At 45.5% G+C, this 18,729-nt stretch overlaps 1 protein-coding gene across 3 annotated transcripts in view; it reads left to right on the top strand.

The window, feature by feature from the left end:
- Positions 1-18,729, top strand: part of LOC106583586 (plexin-A1) — a 373,995-nt gene that overhangs the window by 46,698 nt on the left and 308,568 nt on the right. For all 3 annotated transcript variants that reach the window (XM_014167946.3, XM_082967657.1, XM_045705581.2), the window contains exon 2: positions 13,736-15,141. In XM_014167946.3, the coding sequence (XP_014023421.2) occupies positions 13,960-15,141 (1,182 nt within the window). In that variant the 5' untranslated portion in view covers positions 13,736-13,959. The remainder of the gene's footprint in view (positions 1-13,735; positions 15,142-18,729) is intronic.

The raw sequence follows: 18,729 nt of genomic DNA, 5'->3' as shown, positions 1-18,729 counted from the left end.
TCTCTGTTTTCCCTCGGTCTGACTCACATGGCTGTTGTTACTAGGCCTACTGGACAGACTGGTTGGCCTGGCAGGCCTGCCATTTGGGACCAGTCAATCTAACTTACACATCATTTGGTAGGTTCAACATCATTTACTGACTGTTTTGGTATGTCTCGTTACAATCGAAAGCCAAAGCAGTCGTAGTAAGTCCTGTTAGAAAGTTTGATAAACCTATTCTGCCCACTAGCTCTCAAATTCCATTGCCCACTGATGCAGGAACATGCACAAACTGCTCTCCTCTTATCACAATGGAACTATTTCAGCCTTACTGGTTATCTCTAAAAGTTATCTATTGCTCCTCTCATCTCTCTTCTCTCTCCCCCACCTCTGCTGTCTTTCACTTTTTTTAATCTTCTACCCCCTGACTCACCATCTCGCTCTCTCCATTTTTCTCTGTTCTCTTTCCCCTCTTCCCTTTTCTGTCTCTCTCTGTCTTTCTTTTTGTCCCTCTCTTCCTCTCTGTATAGCAGGGCAGTGGAGTGTGCGGTGCTTCCAAACTGACCCCGAAAGCTACATGTGTAACTAGAGTCTTCATGGAGAGGGAAGGCTAGATGTGATCATGGCACCTATCTAAAACTAAAGGAAACAATTACACCACATCGATTCATAGTCTCTAACTCTGAATGCTCGTCTATGAAAAGCCAACTGACATTTACTCCTGAGGTGCTGACCTGTTGCACCCTCGACAACCACTGTGATTATTATTATCTGACCCTGCTGGTCATCTATGAACGTTTGAACATCTTGGCCATGTTCTGTTATAATCTCCACCCGGCACAGCCAGAAGAGGACTGGCCACCCCTCAGAGCCTGGTTCCTCTCTAGGATTCTTCCTATATTCCGGCCTTTCTAGGTAGTTTTTCCTAGCCACCGTGCTTCTACATCTGCATTGCTTGCTGTTTGGGGTTTTAGGCTGGGTTTCTGTACTGCACTTTGTGACATCGGCTGATGTAAAATGGGCTTTATAAATACATTTGATTGATAGTGTGTGGTGAAAGATCGGCTGCGTTTACACAGGTACCCCAATTATTTTACCACTAATTGGTTTATTTGACCAATCATATCTTTTGCCAATAATTTGGCAAAATATCAGAATTGGGATGCCTGTGTAAACGCAGCCATGAAGACACGACAATGCAAATCCATTGTGAATGCAGCCAGTGCTGTCATAGTGCTTGGCAGCGCCATTTTGCAATTCTCTGTTCTAATCAGAGCGTGTAATCTAGTGGGTGAACTAATGGGGAGGAGAAGGAAACAGGTTTGTTCAGTGAATCAATGAATGGATTAATAGTCATGTAGACCTATTTGTTTTTCTCGCATGGGTTACTTATAATTTTTCTCAATTTCTTGGTATGACAATTGTCTCCATGTTTGTGTGTGACAAGTTTCATTCCTCATGCTGAAGATATGAAGTCTGGACCAAGCTCTTGCTTTGGGAGCTTCTTTCCTTTTCTCATTTTAGATTTGTATATACCCCCTTTAGTTCATCTTCAGTTCTGTTGGCCAACTTGAAAACGTTCTCTAGACATTCTCTATCGCTACTGGTGCTAGGACGCTTTTCCTTATTTGATGAAATATTAGCCTATTATCCACTTAGCCTCTACCAGCATTGTTTCAAATATACAGACCTATTCCAATACAAGCTAGACATTAATCACACCCCTCTCCTCGATGCGGTAACATTTTGGCTGGTGGACAACACAGGTATCATCGGCCCCAGACGAAAATATGAAGTCAAAGTGAGTCAACATTTACGACCGAATACAAGACACCAGTGATTCCTTTTAATGCCTTTCCCGTTGTACTCTTTTCCCCTTCTCTCCTTGCGGGATTTATAATGACGATGGCCGCTTTTACGACTGTCTGCTTTTGGGAGCAGTCGGTGCAGCAGCATGTCTGGTGAGTTGTGAGCCTTCGCAGAGCTCTGGGTGTCCAGGCCAGGGGAGCTCATAAATGAACATGGACAGCGAAAGATGAGATGGGAAAAGAGCGAAAGGGTTGGAGAATATAGGGACGACGAATCAGGACTCTGATATATTGTAATAGACCTTTCTGAGGAGAGGTCGCGTTTCATTATGTTCAACTCAGTGAACCGAACAACTAACATTATGGAGGAAATCAAGGCGGTTCACGCTAAGGAAAGCTCCTTGTGAAACTGATATGGATAGTTTGACTAATATAATAACTTGCCAACGAGCATGCAATGCCAATGCGTAACAGGGTTGTACCCGTAGCCTAAACCAGGAGCAACACAAACATACAAAATACAGGCAAATTCAAACAGTGGCAACTCTCTACAGTTCCTGCTGAGCTGCCAGGAACCCAGAACTGGCACTGACTGTAGCTGTCGAGGCGGAAATACCGCGGGCAAGCGGTCGCATTAAACCCGCCCACATCAAGAGGATACTTATGAAGAACGCACAAGCACAACACGGCGAGCACCTTCAGATGAACTAAACCCTTGTGGTTTGTTGATCATATCTGACTGCACCAGGGCTTTTCCTTCCTTCCTTGACAAGTCCTTGGTGAGGGGCATGGTGGTGATGGGGAGGTGGAGAGAATAAATGGGAAAGAGAAATGAACAGAGAAAGAGAGATAGGAGGGGGAAAGCGGGGGAAAGACAGTGAGTAGAGGGGAATATATAACGAGAGGTGCAGAGGGCCTGTGGGGGGGCTTGAGGAGATGCTTGGAGGGCTAAATGCTGATGCACACTGGGGCTGTGTTCAGTCATTGGAAGACTTGGTTATCCTTCTTCTGTTTTTCCAAGGCTTTAGGGGTGGGGCGGATGTGACACCTGTTGTGTGCTGCTTGCATTTCTATCTGCAACACTTCATAATGTTTCATCACACTGAATGTAACCCCAGTCTGTCTTTTTTAACTGTCCCTGATTCAGAGATTTCAGAAGGGGAGTGAGGTGGGGGTGGGGCAGTGTGTAATAGAGGTCGCCCGATTATGATTTTTCAACGCGGATACCGATTGTTGGAGGGCCAAAAACCCGATACCGATTAATCGGCCGATTTGTATTTTTTGTAATAATGACAATTACAACAATACTGAATGAACACTTACTTTAACTTAATATAATACATCAATAAAATTAATTTAGCCTCATAAATAATGAAACATGTTCAATTTGGTTTAAATAATGCAAAAACAAAGTGTTGGAAAAGAAAGTAAAAGTGCAATATGTGCCATGTAAAAAAAGCTAACGTTTAATTTCCTTGCTCAGAACATGAGAACATATGAAAGCTGGTGGTTCCTTTTAACATGAGTCTTCAATATTCCTAGGTAAGAAGTTTTAGGTTTTAGTTATTATAGGAATTATAGGACTATTTCTCACTATACGATTTGTATTTCATATACCTTTGACTATTGGATGTTCTTATAGGCACTTTAGTATTGCCAGTGTAACAGTATAGCTTCTGTCCCTCTCCTCGCTCCTACCTGGGCTTGAACCAGGAACACATCGACAATAGCCACCCTCGAGGCATCGTTACCCATGTAGAGCAAGGGAAACAACTACTCAAAGTCTCAGAGCGAGTGACGTTTGAAACGCTATTAGCGCGCACCCGGCTAACTACCTAGCCATTTCACATCGGTTACACCAGCCTCATCTTGGGAGTTGATAGGCTTGAAGTCATAAACAGCGCAATGCGTTGCAAATGGCTGCTGGCAAAACGCACAAAAGTGCTGTTTTGAATGAATGCTTATGAGCCTGCTGCTGCCTACCATCGCTCAGTCAGAATGCTCTATCAAATCATAGACATAATTATAACATAATAACACACAGAAATACGAGCCTTAGGTCATTAATATGGTCGAATCCGGAAACTATCATCTCGAAAACAAAACGTTTTTCCTCTCAGTGAAATACGGAACCGTTCCGTATTTTATCTAACGGGTGACATCCCTAAGTCTAAATATTCCTGTTACATTGCCCAACCTTCAATGTTATGTCATAATTACGTACAATTTTGGCAAATTAATTCGCAACGAGCCAGGCGGCCCAAACTGTTGCATATACCCTGACTCTGCGTGCAATGAACGCTAGAGTTGTGACACAATTTCATGTTAGCAGGCAATATTAACTAAATATGCAGGTTTAAAAATATATACTTGTTTATTGATTTTAAAGAAAGGCATTGTTTATGGTTAGGTACATTGGTGCAACGACAGTGCTTTTTTTCGCAAATGCGCTTGTTAAATCAACACCCGTTTGGCGAAGTAGGCTATGATTCAATGATAAATTAACAGGCACCGCATCGATTATATGCAACGCAGGACACGTTAGATAAACTAGTAATATCATCAACCATGTGTAGTTAACTAGTGATTATGTTAAGATTGATAGTTTTTTATAAGGTAAGTTTAATGCTAGCTAGCAACTTACCTTGGCTTCTTGCTGCCCTCACGTAACAGGTAGTCAGCCTGCCATGCAGGCTCCTCGTGGAGTGCAATGTAAGGCAGGTGGTTAGAGCGTTGGACTAGTAACCGGAAGTTTGCAAAAACGTATCCCCGAATTTCCCCTGAACAAGGCAGTTAACCCCCGTTACTAGGCCGTCATTGAAAATAAGAATGTGTTTTTAATCTGACTTGCCTAGTTAAATAAAGGTGTAAAAAATAATAATAATAATCTGCAAATCGGTGGCCCAAAATACCGATTACCGATTGTTATGAAAACTTGAAATCGGCCCGAATTAATCGGCCATTCCGATTAATCGGTCGACCTCTAGTGTGTAACCTGTTTTTTTGCAAGGTGCGTCCTCCAAATCCTGAACTGCGATCAGCTCCTTGAGAGTTAACATAATAAAATAAAGTCAACATTTCTCTAGACCTGCGCTCAAGTTTACCTTGGCAGAGCACCTGCGGAAGCAAGGGCACAACGCTTGTCCTCAGCTAAAGTGATTTATATTGGCATTAAAATAACTCCTGAGTTATTTTTATGCCCCCCAGCCATGCCAGTCAGCTCTTCCCCTTGCAGAGTTTGCCTTACAGAACAGAGTTTTCTATCAGACCATGCACTGTTAGATCACTGATCCTGTGTACTGACACTTACTATCCATTTACTGCTGGGAATAATGCATTTAATTAATAGCCAATTACTTGAATTGTAATACATTTTGACTGAAAAATGTTTTGATTCATTGGCGAGAATCTCGTCTGTGACTTAAGTACCTTGAGGAGTTGAATATATAATTAGTTTAATGTGGGTTCCTACTGCATGCCACCCATTCAGCCCTGGTCTGACTATGCATATGTTTCATTGGGCTAATGACGCTTTAAATGACCAGTTTACCCTATGCCCTCTGTACTTCCCGTGTGTGTGCGCTTACATGACTTTTCGTGTGTGTGTGAACCGCAGAATGACTACATGTCTGAAATGACCCCCTTTCCTCAACACATATGAATAGTAACACATGAATAGTAACCCATATGAATGGTAACTAGGGTTGCACATTTTGGGGAATATTCATAGGTGGAAACTTTGTGGGAATTAATGGAAATATATGCAAATAAATATTAATACCATTTAAATGTAGATGTTTTTTGCATGGAATACATTTACCATATTATATGGAAACATAAACCTTTTATCTTATCATAAGTAGGCATAATTGCAAATGATTAAAGCCTTCCAATAGAAATAATAAAAATTCAGTTACGAATCGAACTTTAATTAAATGAGTTGACTCTTCACATGGGATGATTTCAATGAACAACAAAAGGGAATATTGAATGATCCCCAATGATCTATCGCATCTCAAAAAAACCTTTAACATCTGTAAAATGATAGTCTAGAAACTTAAGCTTTGGTTGTCTTCTTCTCAGGCTTCCATGTCTTCTCCCTGGACCTCCTCACTGTCCACCTCTTGAACATCAGACTCTGAGGCCCTCCACTGCCTTCCACCTGGAGGATGGCTCGTTGTCAGGCTCAAAAAGCCTCCAATTTGCCCGGATGGCCACCAATTTTTCAACCCTTGTATTGTTGAGTGCTTTGGTGTGTGTGTTCCCAAACAAGGACCAGTCCCACTCTGAGGAGGCTGATGTTGGTGGTATTTGGTGGATGATGGAGACAACAGGGGAAAGAGCCTCAGATCCACAAAGTCCCTTCCACCAAGTGGCTGATGAGATGTTGGCACGACTGCCATATTGCAATGCCATCCCAAAACCTTTGCTTGGAAGTGTACTTCGCCAGACTGCCAAGAACCTTGCCCGCATCCAGGCCAAGGTTGCGAGACACGGTAGTGATGACACCATAGGCCTTGTTGATCTCTGCATCAGACAGGATGCTCTTGCCAGCATACTTGGGGTCCAACATGTACGCTGCGGCATGTATGGGCTTCAGGCAGAAGTCTTCATGCTTTATATGTATTTCAGAACTGCAGTTTCCTCTGCTTGGAGCAACAATGAAGTGGGCAGGGCAGTATGGATTTTTTCTTCTTACATCTGCAAGCAGTCTGAACATCAGACAGGAAGGCATTGTCTTCCTCAATCCGTGCAATAGCTACTGCAATAGGTTTCAGAAGTTTCAGGCTGCTTACCACTCTCTCCGAAAATACATCATCCAGGAGGATCCTCTTGATGGGGCTGTCCATATCGGCAAACTGTGATATGGCCATTTCTTGGAGAGACTCTTTCCCCTCCAGGAGACTGTCCAACATGATGACAACACCACCCCAGCGGGTGTTGCTGGGCAGCTAACATGTGGTGCTCTTATTCTCCTCACTTTGCTTGCTGAGGTAGATTGCTGCAATAACTTGATGACCCTTCACATACCTAACCATATCCTTGGCTCTGTTGTAGAGTGTATCCATTGTTTTCAGTGCCATGATGTCCTTGAGGAGCCGATTCAATGCATGAGCAGCACAGCCAATGGGTGTGATGTGATGATGGTAGGACTCCTCCACTTTAGACCAAGAAGACTTCATTTTCACAGCATTGTTTTTCACCAGTGCAAATACCTTCTGTGGTCCAAGGACATTGATGACTGCCATCCGCTCATCTGCAATGTAGAGACCGGTGTATTTGTTGTCCCTTGTGTCTGTGTTCTTGTAGAATACTGATTGAGGGGTGGAGATGTAGTTAATTATTCCTTGCCCACGAACATTAGACCACCCATCAGAGACGATTGCAATACAGTCTGCTTTCTCTAATTTGCTTGACCTTCACTTGAACTCTGCATCCAGCAAGTGTAGATGAAGCATGTCTGGTTGGAGCGGCGTATGCTGGGTGAAGAACATTCCGAAATCTCTTCCAATACACATTGCCTATGAGCATCAGAGGTGAACCAGTTGCATACACAGCTTGAGCAAGACATTCATTAGCATTTATCTGACTACGTTCCTCCATGGAGTAAAAAAAAAACAGGAGGACCATGAGCTGTTGCTATCGATAAGGTGTCTGATTCCTCATTTCACCTCGAATAGAAGTAGAGGGACTTTTGTCAGAGGTTGCTTGTTGTGAGCGCTGAGGGAACTTTACGCTCTTGGCCAGACAATTCTGCATCTTTGTTGTATTCTTCACATATGATTTGGCACAGTATTTGCCAATGTACACAGCTTTTCCTTCTACATTAGCTACAGTGAAATGTCTCCACACATCATTTTCCTGTTAACATGAGAAATGTTTTTGTAAAAGAACAACAAATACAATTCCATGTACAGATAAATAGTTAAGCAGTTAGATTAAACTCCTTTTGAAAGATAAATGTTTTAAAATGAAACGTATGGAAACAGGTGAATTAACACTCCTCAGTTAGCAGGCTCAAGCAAGCTAAAACCCACATGGTAGCATAAACTAACTAGCAGAAGTTGTTAACAAGTTAGAAATTATTTAAACACACTTTGCTGTAGGCTACTATTTACTAGTTAAAAAATGTCATAGAAAATATATTCACCCCACCCAGTATTGTAATCAAAACTTACCAGAAAGCATGTGGTCCTTTGCTCAGACATTGTAGTAGTGTGGGCTCAATAGCATCTAATTAGTGTGCAAGATTTTGAGAATCAGCTGTACATGTAATGGCAGAATGCACTGTGCATGCAGTTGGTTGCAATTCCATTGAATTGGAGATAGTTTAACCAAAATATGCCACAAGACCTAGAATTGCCTTATGTGTATCCCACAAAATAGGCTATTTTTATTTATGAAAGCAAAATTCCCCAAATTCCTGGGCATAACTTCCCATGGAAAATGTCCTGAAATATTCAGACCCTTTGCAACCCATATGAATGGTAACCCGTATGCAGATTGTGCTCCCGGCCTTAGTTGAGATTGAATCCACGGGGGAGGAGATTAAGTAGGGGTTTTGGGGTTTGCTCCCATTCCCACATCCCCACTCTAACACCGCAAAGACCCTCAAAGGCAAATCTTTGCGTTGTCTTCGAGTGCATGGTAAAGATTAGAGTTTGAGGCTTGCCCACTCCATCTGAGTGTCTTTGTGTGCTACAGTAGTCTAGGTGTGGCTGTGTGTGGGTACTACTGCTAGTGTTGGTGTGGCTGTGGCTGTGTGGTTACTACTGTTAGTTTTGGTGTGGCTGAGGCTGTGTGGTTACTACTGCTAGTGGCGGTGAGGCTGTGGCTGTGTTGTTACTACTGTTAGTTTTGGTGTGGCTGAGGCTGTGTGGTTACTACTGCTAGTGGCGGTGAGGCTGTGTGGTTACTACTGTTAGTTTTGGTGTGGCTGAGGCTGTGTGGTTACTACTGCTAGTGGCGGTGAGGCTGTGTGGTTACTACTGCTAGTGGTGATGTGGCTGTGTGGTTACTACTGCTAGTGGCGGTGAGGCTGTGGCTGTGTGGTTACTACTGCTAGTGGCGGTGAGGCTGTGGCTGTGTGGTTACTACTGCTAGTGGCGGTGAGGCTGTGTGGTTACTACTGCTAGTGGCGGTGTGGCTGTGTGGTTACTACTGCTAGTGGCGGTGAGGCTGTGGCTGTGTGGTTACTACTGCTAGTGGCGGTGAGGCTGTGGCTGTGTGGTTACTACTGCTAGTGGCGGTGAGGCTGTGTGGTTACTACTGCTAGTGGCGATGTGGCTGTGTGGTTACTACTGCTAGTGGCGGTGAGGCTGTGGCTGTGTGGTTACTACTGCTAGTGGCGGTGAGGCTGTGTGGTTACTACTGCTAGTGGCGATGTGGCTGTGTGGTTACTACTGCTAGTGGCGGTGAGGCTGTGTGGTTACTACTGCTAGTGGTGGTGAGGCTGTGACTGTGTGGTTACTACTGCTAGTGGCGGTGAGGCTGTGTGGTTACTACTGCTAGTGGCGGTGTGGCTGTGTGGTTACTACTGCTAGTGGCGGTGAGGCTGTGTGGTTACTACTGCTAGTGGCGGTGAGGCTGTGTGGTTACTACTGCTAGTGGTGGTGAGGCTGTGACTGTGTGGTTACTACTGCTAGTGGCTGTGTGGTTACTACTGCTAGTGGCTGTGTGGTTACTACTGCTAGTGGCTGTGTGGTTACTACTGCTAGTGGCGGTGAGGCTGTGTGGTTACTACTGCTAGTGGCGGTGTGGCTGTGTGGTTACTACTGCTAGTGGCGGTGTGGCTGTGTGGTTACTACTGCTAGTGGCGGTGTGGCTGTGTGGTTACTACTGCTAGTGGCGGTGTGGCTGTGTGGTTACTACTGCTAGTGGCGGTGAGGCTGTGTGGTTACTACTGCTAGTGGCGGTGTGGCTGTGTGGTTACTACTGCTAGTGGCGGTGAGGCTGTGTGGTTATCGTTTTCGTGAACCATCCCTTCTATGACTCCCACTCTCTTTCTCTCACACTCTCTCTCTCTTTCCCACCTACTGCAGCGTTGGTCCGGCGACGCTTGGTTTTCCTACCGCTGGCACAGATGTGACCCACTTGTTAAAAATGCAGCAAGGAGAGAATTAGCTTGAGCTCTGTGCGAGGAGTCAGTCACTTGGCTTTTTTCTTCTCTCCCTTCCTCACCGAGCGGCAAGTGCTGTAATTGATATGCCACTGGCAAATCAGCTGTGCGCCGGGGCCGAGCGGGGGCCATTATCTGAACGGACAGGTTTAGCGCCGGGCTCCGTCAAAGAGCTGTATCCAACTGGCTACTTGGCTACCCGTCTATATAATAGCCATGTTATTGTTACTCATTGTGTATTTATTATAACTTTTTTTATTACGTGTTTTACTTTTCTATTATTTCTGTATTTCATTTCTATGCATTTTTTGTATTCATTTTATTTAACCTTTTATTTAACTAGGCAAGTCAGTTAAGAACTAATTCTTATTTACATTGACGGCCAAACCCAGACGACGCTGGGCTAATTGTGTGCCGCCCTATGGGACTCCCAATCACGGCCGGATGTGATGCAGCCTGGATTCGAACCAGGTACTGCAGTGACGCCTCTTGCATTGAGATGTAGCGTCTTAGACCACTGCGTCACTCGGGAGCCCAAGTGGCGCATTCTTGGGAAAGGCCCATAAGTAAGTATTTCACTGTTTAGTCTACACCTGTTGTTTACGAGGCATGTGACGAATACATTTTATTTTATTTGCCATAGGTGAGAGGGAGCACAGAGCGGGTTGAGGGAGAGACCTGATTTATACATTTTGTTTGATTATGTCGCCCACTCTTCGTATTCTTCTCGGGGACTACATACACTCACACGCTGCATTTTAATGATGAACTTTTTGGTTTGGATAAAATCACATTTCCTTCCCTGAATCTTCCTCCAATGTACACACACACCTACCATCCCCCTCCCCTCCCCCCGCTAGCCCAAGCTCACTGCTCACTCATTAACCACTGTTAAACCAAATAAACTGAAACAAAACGTTTTAAGTGACACCCCCCCCTCTATTGATAGGGTCATAGGCTTTAGCCTGGCATGCATTTCAGCCTCCCATCTTATAGAATTAGCCATTGTGAGTGAGCTGACATTGTGTCCAATGCATGCTATTGCAAAATACAGTCTGCCGTGATAGCATTTCCCTTATTACTCTGGGTAGATGACAACCAGCCAGAGATCCAGGCAGGTTAAATGTGTTGCTCTATTCATGCTCTGTTACGTCAAATCGGCTGAAAATTAAGAGGAATTACTTTAGAGACAACTTTCTCTCTTTCTCGTTCTCTCTCACATTTTTGCTCACGGAAATGACAAAAACGAAAAGAGCTAGCCAGCCCACGCAACGCTTTAAATTGACATCTGCTCTCTGATATAAAAACCAATCAATCTTGAAAAGCTTTGGGAGTAATGTGTCCATTACTGATCGTACCGCTGAACAAGAAATTATTTTTTTTATCAGCTAACTCGTCACTTTATTGCGCCTGCTTATGTTGAGGAGTCTCTTACACATGTGAATATTTTTTTTTTAAATAATATAGATGCACAGCCATATCTGCTAACTGGCTGGGCTGGCACTGTGCATTTATTAGTTTAGGTATCCCCTTTCGACATGAAGCCGAAAGCCAGGCCTTTAATTTAAATTCCGGTGGAGCAGCCTGCCAGCACCTTTCTCTTGTTGTCGCCTCCTCCAGATGCTCTCCTTTTTCTTTTTCTCCATCTCTGTCTGCTTCTCCCTCTCCCCAGCACATTCATCTTGTCCAGGCTTTCATTTGTGGAAATTCGATGACACAAATCCCCCTGACCCTTGCTGTTACTAGAGCTGCCATGGTTTGCAATTCCATACTGTCTTGTACCGACCTCCACTCACTGTAGATGGAGGAAAAGGGGTGGCAATTGCCTTGCATTTTAATGGTTAACTTTTTGGTTTGTAAAAAGGCACATTTTCCTCCTGAATCTTCCTCCAATGTGTGTACACACACACACACACACACACACACACACACACACACACACACACACACACACACACACACATTGGTAAACTGACCGTAGTTCCTCCGTGCATCCTTGGGGAGTGATCGACAGATAGGCCAACCCCTCAATCACTCTCCAGAGGAAAACCGAAGATAAGGGAAGGAAGAAATAACATTTCTCCCTCCCTTCCTTCTCCTCTGTTTGATTTTCTCTATCTCTCATGCTTTTGTTCCTCCCTCCCTCCCTACCTCCTCATCTTTCCCAATTCAGTTCAGTCATAAAATACCCCTCCGCCGACACTTTCATAGTCAAGGTGAAATTGAGCCGGGCCACTGAGAGTTGCTGCGCACAATTTGGCATAATCAGCATTTACAAGAGAACTAATGTCCCGGTATCGCCGGAACTTAATTGGCCTGTCAAGCAGCGCTGAGGCGAGCCAGCTCAAAGCTCTCTGCCATCATTGTCACTGGAGGACACCCAAAAGAAAGGGAAAAAACGTCCTTGTCCATTACTTCCACTCCCCCGTCAATCAATCCCCCTGCCCGTTCCTCCTCTCTCTATATTGTGTCTTGTGGATCTTCTGTGCCATGGGAATCCAACTCTTGGGGCATTGTGGTTGCATATGAAACAGGATTCATTTAAATTAATGTATGGAAGCCGAGTGAGTGCTGGCACATGTCACATATGAGCGTCTCTTCATTTTGAAGCATTAGAGAATATGATGATGATGGGGGTGGGGGGGGGGGGGGGTGGAATTAGGGCTAAGTGCTGCTAAATCCAGTCAATCCCACTCCCACACCGGGAATGGCAAAGTGGGCCTTGGAACATCAACTCAGAACATTTGGCCTACTTCGGTTTGGATGGGAAGCAGATAATTAGCATCTGACTGCTGGGAGTGGAGGACTGGGTTGGGTTGGCTGGAGTGGAGGACTGGGTTGGGTTGGCTGGAGGGGAGGACTGGGTTGGGTTGGCTGGAGGGGATGCCTGGGTTGGGTGGGCGAACAATACTTTGTCTGGAGTGGAAAACGGGTTTTGCATTATTGGAGCCGCAACAACAATGACGACGACAACAACAACAACAACTGCAATTTATCTCTCAGGGATGTGTGTGGTATACGTGTCTCAACTCTAGATCCATCTCATTCATTAATTTTTTTCTAGCTTATATTGTACTCTACGTCCTGATTGCAGCATAAACGTGCTGAATTTTTACTCTACTTCCCTCAGGGTAGCAAACATGAGAGCTGCAGATCTGCCACAGAGCAAAAGCGAACCATGCCTCGATGCTATTGGCCGAACAAGGCCCTAATTGGGAGAAGAGGGGGACGCTGGGTAGCTTCCTGATACCGCATACAGCAACCCACACACTGGGAGGCCTGGGAGGGAGCAGACCTCGATACAAATTGCGGGGTTTCAATAGAAGAAAAAAAAATGTTTTGTAGTCATACACCGGATAATTGTAGTAAAATGTGTTGTTTTACAGCGTTAAGTGCCTTGCCTTGGGCACATCAACAGATGTTTTACCTTGTCTGCTCCGGTATTCGAACCAGGGACCTTTCAGTGACTGGCCCAATGGTCTAACCACAAGGCTTGCTGCTGTCTGTAGGGCGCCCCCTCTGGCAATTTTCTAAGCAGACCATCTCCGATCCTTCACGATACTGTTGAACTTATGAAAACTCATTGCAGTGTGACTCATTATTGTACCGCGCGTTTGGTAATCCTCCTGTGGCTCTCGCTAACTATCTTCCTTCATAATGTAGTCACGGATATCACTTTGCATCATTTATTAATCTGGGGTGGGTGAATGCCCTCTTAACTTTTGTCTAAATTTAGCAGTGCATCTCGTCTGCTTATAGGCTCTCCGGCTGATGCATAATCAATAGGAAATGTTCCATCGTGACTCATAATGTGTTTTTTGCCTTGCAGGGCTCTCACCCGTGCTGCTGTGGATGATGCTCTGGATGAAAACTCAGCACACAGAGAGAAAGACACCGGATCAATAGGAGCTTTCCCCCTCTTCCCCTTGGCCCATCCAGCCTCCTTCCAGGGGAATATAAGCTAGGACATAAACGGATCCGGACTAGGTGCCGGAGTGAACCCACCCACCTCCCCATCCCTTCCCCCAGAATTGTCTCCTGCAACCCCCAGATATGTGGCCCCTATTGAGGTCACTCGTTGCCCCACGCCTGGGGAACCTGCTCCTTCTGGGGGTGCTGGTCCTCTTGACTGTCCCGTCCTTGACCAGAGGTCAACCCCAGCCCTTCAAATCCTTCTCCCCACCAGACTGGGGGCTGACACACCTGGCTATCCACAACAAGACGGGTGAGGTTTACGTTGGCACGGTCAACTGGATCTTCAAGCTCTCTAGCAACCTTACCAAGCTGCGGAGCCACATGACTGGACCCGTAGTGGATAACGAGAAGTGCTATCCCCCGCCTAGCGTCCAGTCGTGCCCCCACGACCTTGCCCAGACCACCAACGTCAACAAATTGCTTCTCATCGACTACGCCCAGAACCGGCTCATCGCCTGCGGGAGCACCTCCCAGGGAATCTGCCAGTTCCTCAGGCTGGACGACCTGTTCAAACTGGGTGAGCCGCACCACCGTAAGGAGCACTACCTGTCCAGCGTGACCGAGTCTGGCACCATGTCTGGGGTCATCATCACATCCCAGCACGGCCCCGCCAGCAATCTCTTCATCGGCACACCCATTGACGGCAAGTCTGAGTACTTCCCCACGCTCTCCAGCCGCAAGCTGATGTCCAACGAGGAGAACGCCGACATGTTCAGCTTTGTCTATCAGGACGAGTTTGTGTCCTCACAGCTCAAGATCCCTTCGGACACTCTCAGCAAATTCCCTGCATTTGACATCTACTATATCTACGGCTTCAGCAGCGAACAGTTTGTCTACTACCTGACCATGCAGCTGGACACTCAACTCACTTCGCCTGACGCCTCTGGCGAACAGTTCTTCACATCCAAGATCGTCCGCCTCTGCGTGGACGACTCGAAGTTCTACTCGTACGTGGAGTTCCCCATCGGCTGCACCAAGGATGGGGTGGAGTATCGTCTCATCCAGGACGCCTACCTCAGCCATCCCGGCAAGCAGTTGGCTGACTCCTTAGGAATTTCCGAAGACGAGGACATCCTGTTCACTGTGTTCTCGCAGGGCCAGAAGAACCGGGCCAAGCCGCCCAAGGAGTCAGCCCTGTGCCTGTTCACACTGCGTCGCATCAAGGAGAAGATCAAGGAGCGCATCCAGTCCTGCTACCGGGGAGAGGGGAAGCTCTCACTACCCTGGCTGCTCAACAAGGAACTGGCCTGCATCAACTCAGTGAGTCCTGTGGCCCTCTGAACACATTTACATTTGAGTCATTTTGCAGAAGCTCTTATCTAGGCCAACATACAGTTAGTGCATTCATCTTAAGATCGCAAGGTGGGACAACCACATATCACAGGCATAGCAAGTATAATTTTCCTCTCAAGAAGTTATCAGCAAAGTTAGTGGTAGTAGGAAAAGACAAACAATATTGATCTCTCTTATTCTCTGATTCAATTCTGCTATGTCTCAGAAATCCGATTCTCTTTGATTCCTATTATGTATTTTCAGAGAATATTGAACATAAGGCCTAAGCTCTGTAATGGCACACCCTGTAGTTAGACAAGGGCAAGGCATACTGTAATCTCACTGAACATCTGTCAAACTTGAAGAGACTGTAGTTTCAGCCGAATCAAATTTTATTTGTCACATGCGCCTAATACAACAGGTGTAGACCTTACCATGAAATGCTCATTTACAAGCCCTTAACCAACAATGCAGTTCAAGAAATAGTTAAGAAAATATTAACTAAATAAACTAAAGTAAAAAAAAGAAAAATAACGCAATAAAATAAGATAACGAGGCTATGTACAGGGAGTACCAAGTCAATGTGCGGGGGTACAAGTTAGTCGAGGTAGTTGGTACATGTTGGTTGGGGTAAAGTGACTATGCATAGATAATAAACAGAAAGTACCAGCAGTGTAAAAACAAAGGACAATGTAAATTGTCCAGGTGGCCATTTGATGAATTGTTCAGCAGTTTTTTATAGATTCGGGGTAGAAGCTGTTAAGGAGCCTTTTAGACCTAGACTTGGCTCTCCCGTACCACTTGCTGTGCGGTAGCAGAGAGAACAGTCTATGACTTGGGTGACTGGAGTCTTAGACAATTTTGTGGGCCTTCCTCTGACACCGCCTAGTATATAGGTCCTGGATGGTAGGAAGCTTGGCCCCAGTGGTGTATTGGGCCATACGCACTACCCTCTGTAGCGCCTTACGGTCAAATGCCGAGCAGTTGCCATACCAGGCGGTGATGCAACTGGTTAGGATGCTCTCGATGGTGCAGCTGTATAACTTTTTGAGGATCTGGGGACCCATGCCAAATCTTTTCAGTATCCTGAGGGGGGAGGGGGGAATGTGTTGTGCCCTCTTCACAACTTTCTTGGTATGTTTGGACCATGATAGTTTGTTGGTGATGTGGAGGCCAAGGAACTTGAAGCTCTCGACACACTCCACTACTGCCACGTCAATGTTAATGGGGGCCTGTTCGGCCCTCCTTTTCCTCTATTCCACGATCATCTCCTTTGTCTTGCTCACATAGAGGGAGAAGTTGTTGCCCTGGCACCACATTGCAGGGAGTACAGGAGGGAACTAAGCACGCAACCCTGTGGAGCCCCGGTGTTGAGGATCAGTGTGGCAGATGTGTTGTTGCCTACCATGGCTACCGACTTGAGTGCTATGGGTCGGTCATCATTTAGGCAGGTTTCCTTTGCATCCTTTGGCACAGAGACTATGGTGGTCTGCTTGAAACATGTGGGTATTACAGACTCGGTCGGGGAGAAGTTGAAAATGTCATTGTAGACACTTGCCAGTTGGTCCGCGCATGGTCTGAGTACATGCCCTGGTAGTCCGTTTGGCCCCGCGGCCTTGTGATTGTTGACCTGTTTATAGGTCTTGCTCACATCGGCTACGGAGCGCGTGATTACACAGTGGTCCGGAACAGCTGGTGCTCTCATGCATGCTTCAGCGTTGCTTGCCTCGAAGTGAGCATAAAAGGCATTTAGCTCATCTGGTAGGCTTGTGTCACTGGGCAGTTCGTGGCTGGGTTTTCCTTTTATAGTCCGAAATAGTTTGAAAACCCTGCCACATCTGATAATCATCAGAGCCGGTGTAGTCGGATTCAATCTTAGTCCTGTATTGAAGCTTTGCCTGTTTGCCTGTTTGATGGTTTGTCTGAAGGCATAGCGGGATTTCTTATAAGCGTCAGGATTAGTGTCCTGCTCCTTGAAAAAGCGGCAGCTCTAGCCTTTTGGTGCGGCTGTTGCCTGTAATCCATGGCTTCTGGTTGGGATATGCACGTAAGGTCACTGTGGGGATGACGTTATCAATGCACTTATTGATGAAGCCGGTGACTGAGGTGATGTACTACACAATGCCATTGGATGAGTCACGGAACATATTCCACTCTGTGCTAGCAAAAAGTCCTGTAGCGTAGCATCCGCGACATCTGACCACTTCCATATTGAGAGAGTAACTGGTACTTCCTACTTTAGTTTTTGCTTGTAAGCAGGAATCAGGAGGATAGAGTTATGGTCAGATTTGCCAACTGGAGGGCGAGGGAGATCTTTGTATGCGTCTCTGTGCGTGGCGTAAAGGTGGTCAAGTTTTTTTCCCTCTGGTTGCACATGTGACATGCTGGTAAAAATGAGGTAAAGTTAAGTTTGCCAGCTTTAAACTCCCCGGCCACTAGGAGCGCCACTTCTGAATGAGCGTTTTCTTATTTGCTTATGGCCTTAAAACTTGTTGAGTGCCAAATGGGTTTGTGCCAAATGGGTTTGTGGCGGTAAATAGACGGCTAGGAATAATATAGTTGAGAACTTTCTTGTTAGATAATGTGGTCTACTTCTTATCATGAGGTACTCCTACATTAGGCATGCAATATCTCGAGACTTCTTTAATATTAGACATCATGCACCAGCTGTTATTGACAAATAGACACACAACCTTGCCTCTCGTCTTACCAGACGTAGCTGCTCTGTCCTGCCGCTGCACAGAAAACCCAGCCAACTCAATGCTATACGTGTCGTTGTTCAGCCACGACTCGGTGAAACATAAGCCATCACAATTTTTAATGTCCCGTTGGTAGGATAGTCTCGACCTTAGATCATCGAGTTTGTTTTCCAGTGATTGCACATTGGCCAATAGAACCGTTGGTAATGGCGATTTACTCACTCGCCTACGAATCCTAACAAGGCACCCTGACCTTCTCCCTCTGTATCTCTGCCTTTTCTTCATGCAAATGACGGGGATTTGTGCATCGTCACTGGAGAGTAGTATGTCCTTCGCGTCGGACTGATTAAAGAAGAAATCTTTGTCCAGTTCGGGGTTAGTAATCGCTGTTCTGATGTTCAGAAGCTAAGAGACGGTATCAACAACGTTTATGTACAAAATAAGTTACTAACAATGGAAAAAAAATACTTTACAAAATAGCACAGTTGGTTAGCAGCCATCTCCTCCGGGGCCATTCTGGAACAGCAAGACTTCAATTATCATGATTTTGCCTCAGATAGATGTTGGCGATGGATACATGCATAGCCTATGCAATGCATGCACATATAAACACATAGCTAGTAGTGATGAGGGAGAGAATCTATAGTTGCATATCACCATTTTATTTTGGACAATTTTATATAGATTCTGACTCGATAAAAAAATATAAATAGCTTGTTCTCTATCTTTTTAACCTCTATGGGCTAGGTGGGACGCTTGCGTCCCACCTACGTAACAGCCACTGGCAGCCTGTGGCGCGATTTTCAAAACGTTAAAAATCCTATTACTTCAATTTCTCAAACATATGACTATTTTACAGCTATTTAAAGACAAGACT

This window comes from Salmo salar, chromosome 22, assembly GCF_965601325.2.
Source record: "Salmo salar chromosome 22, fSalSal1, whole genome shotgun sequence".
NCBI classification, from domain to species: domain Eukaryota; kingdom Metazoa; phylum Chordata; class Actinopteri; order Salmoniformes; family Salmonidae; genus Salmo; species Salmo salar.
The sequence above is the reverse complement of the archived record's forward strand: the minus strand, read 5'-3'. Positions and strand labels throughout refer to the sequence as shown.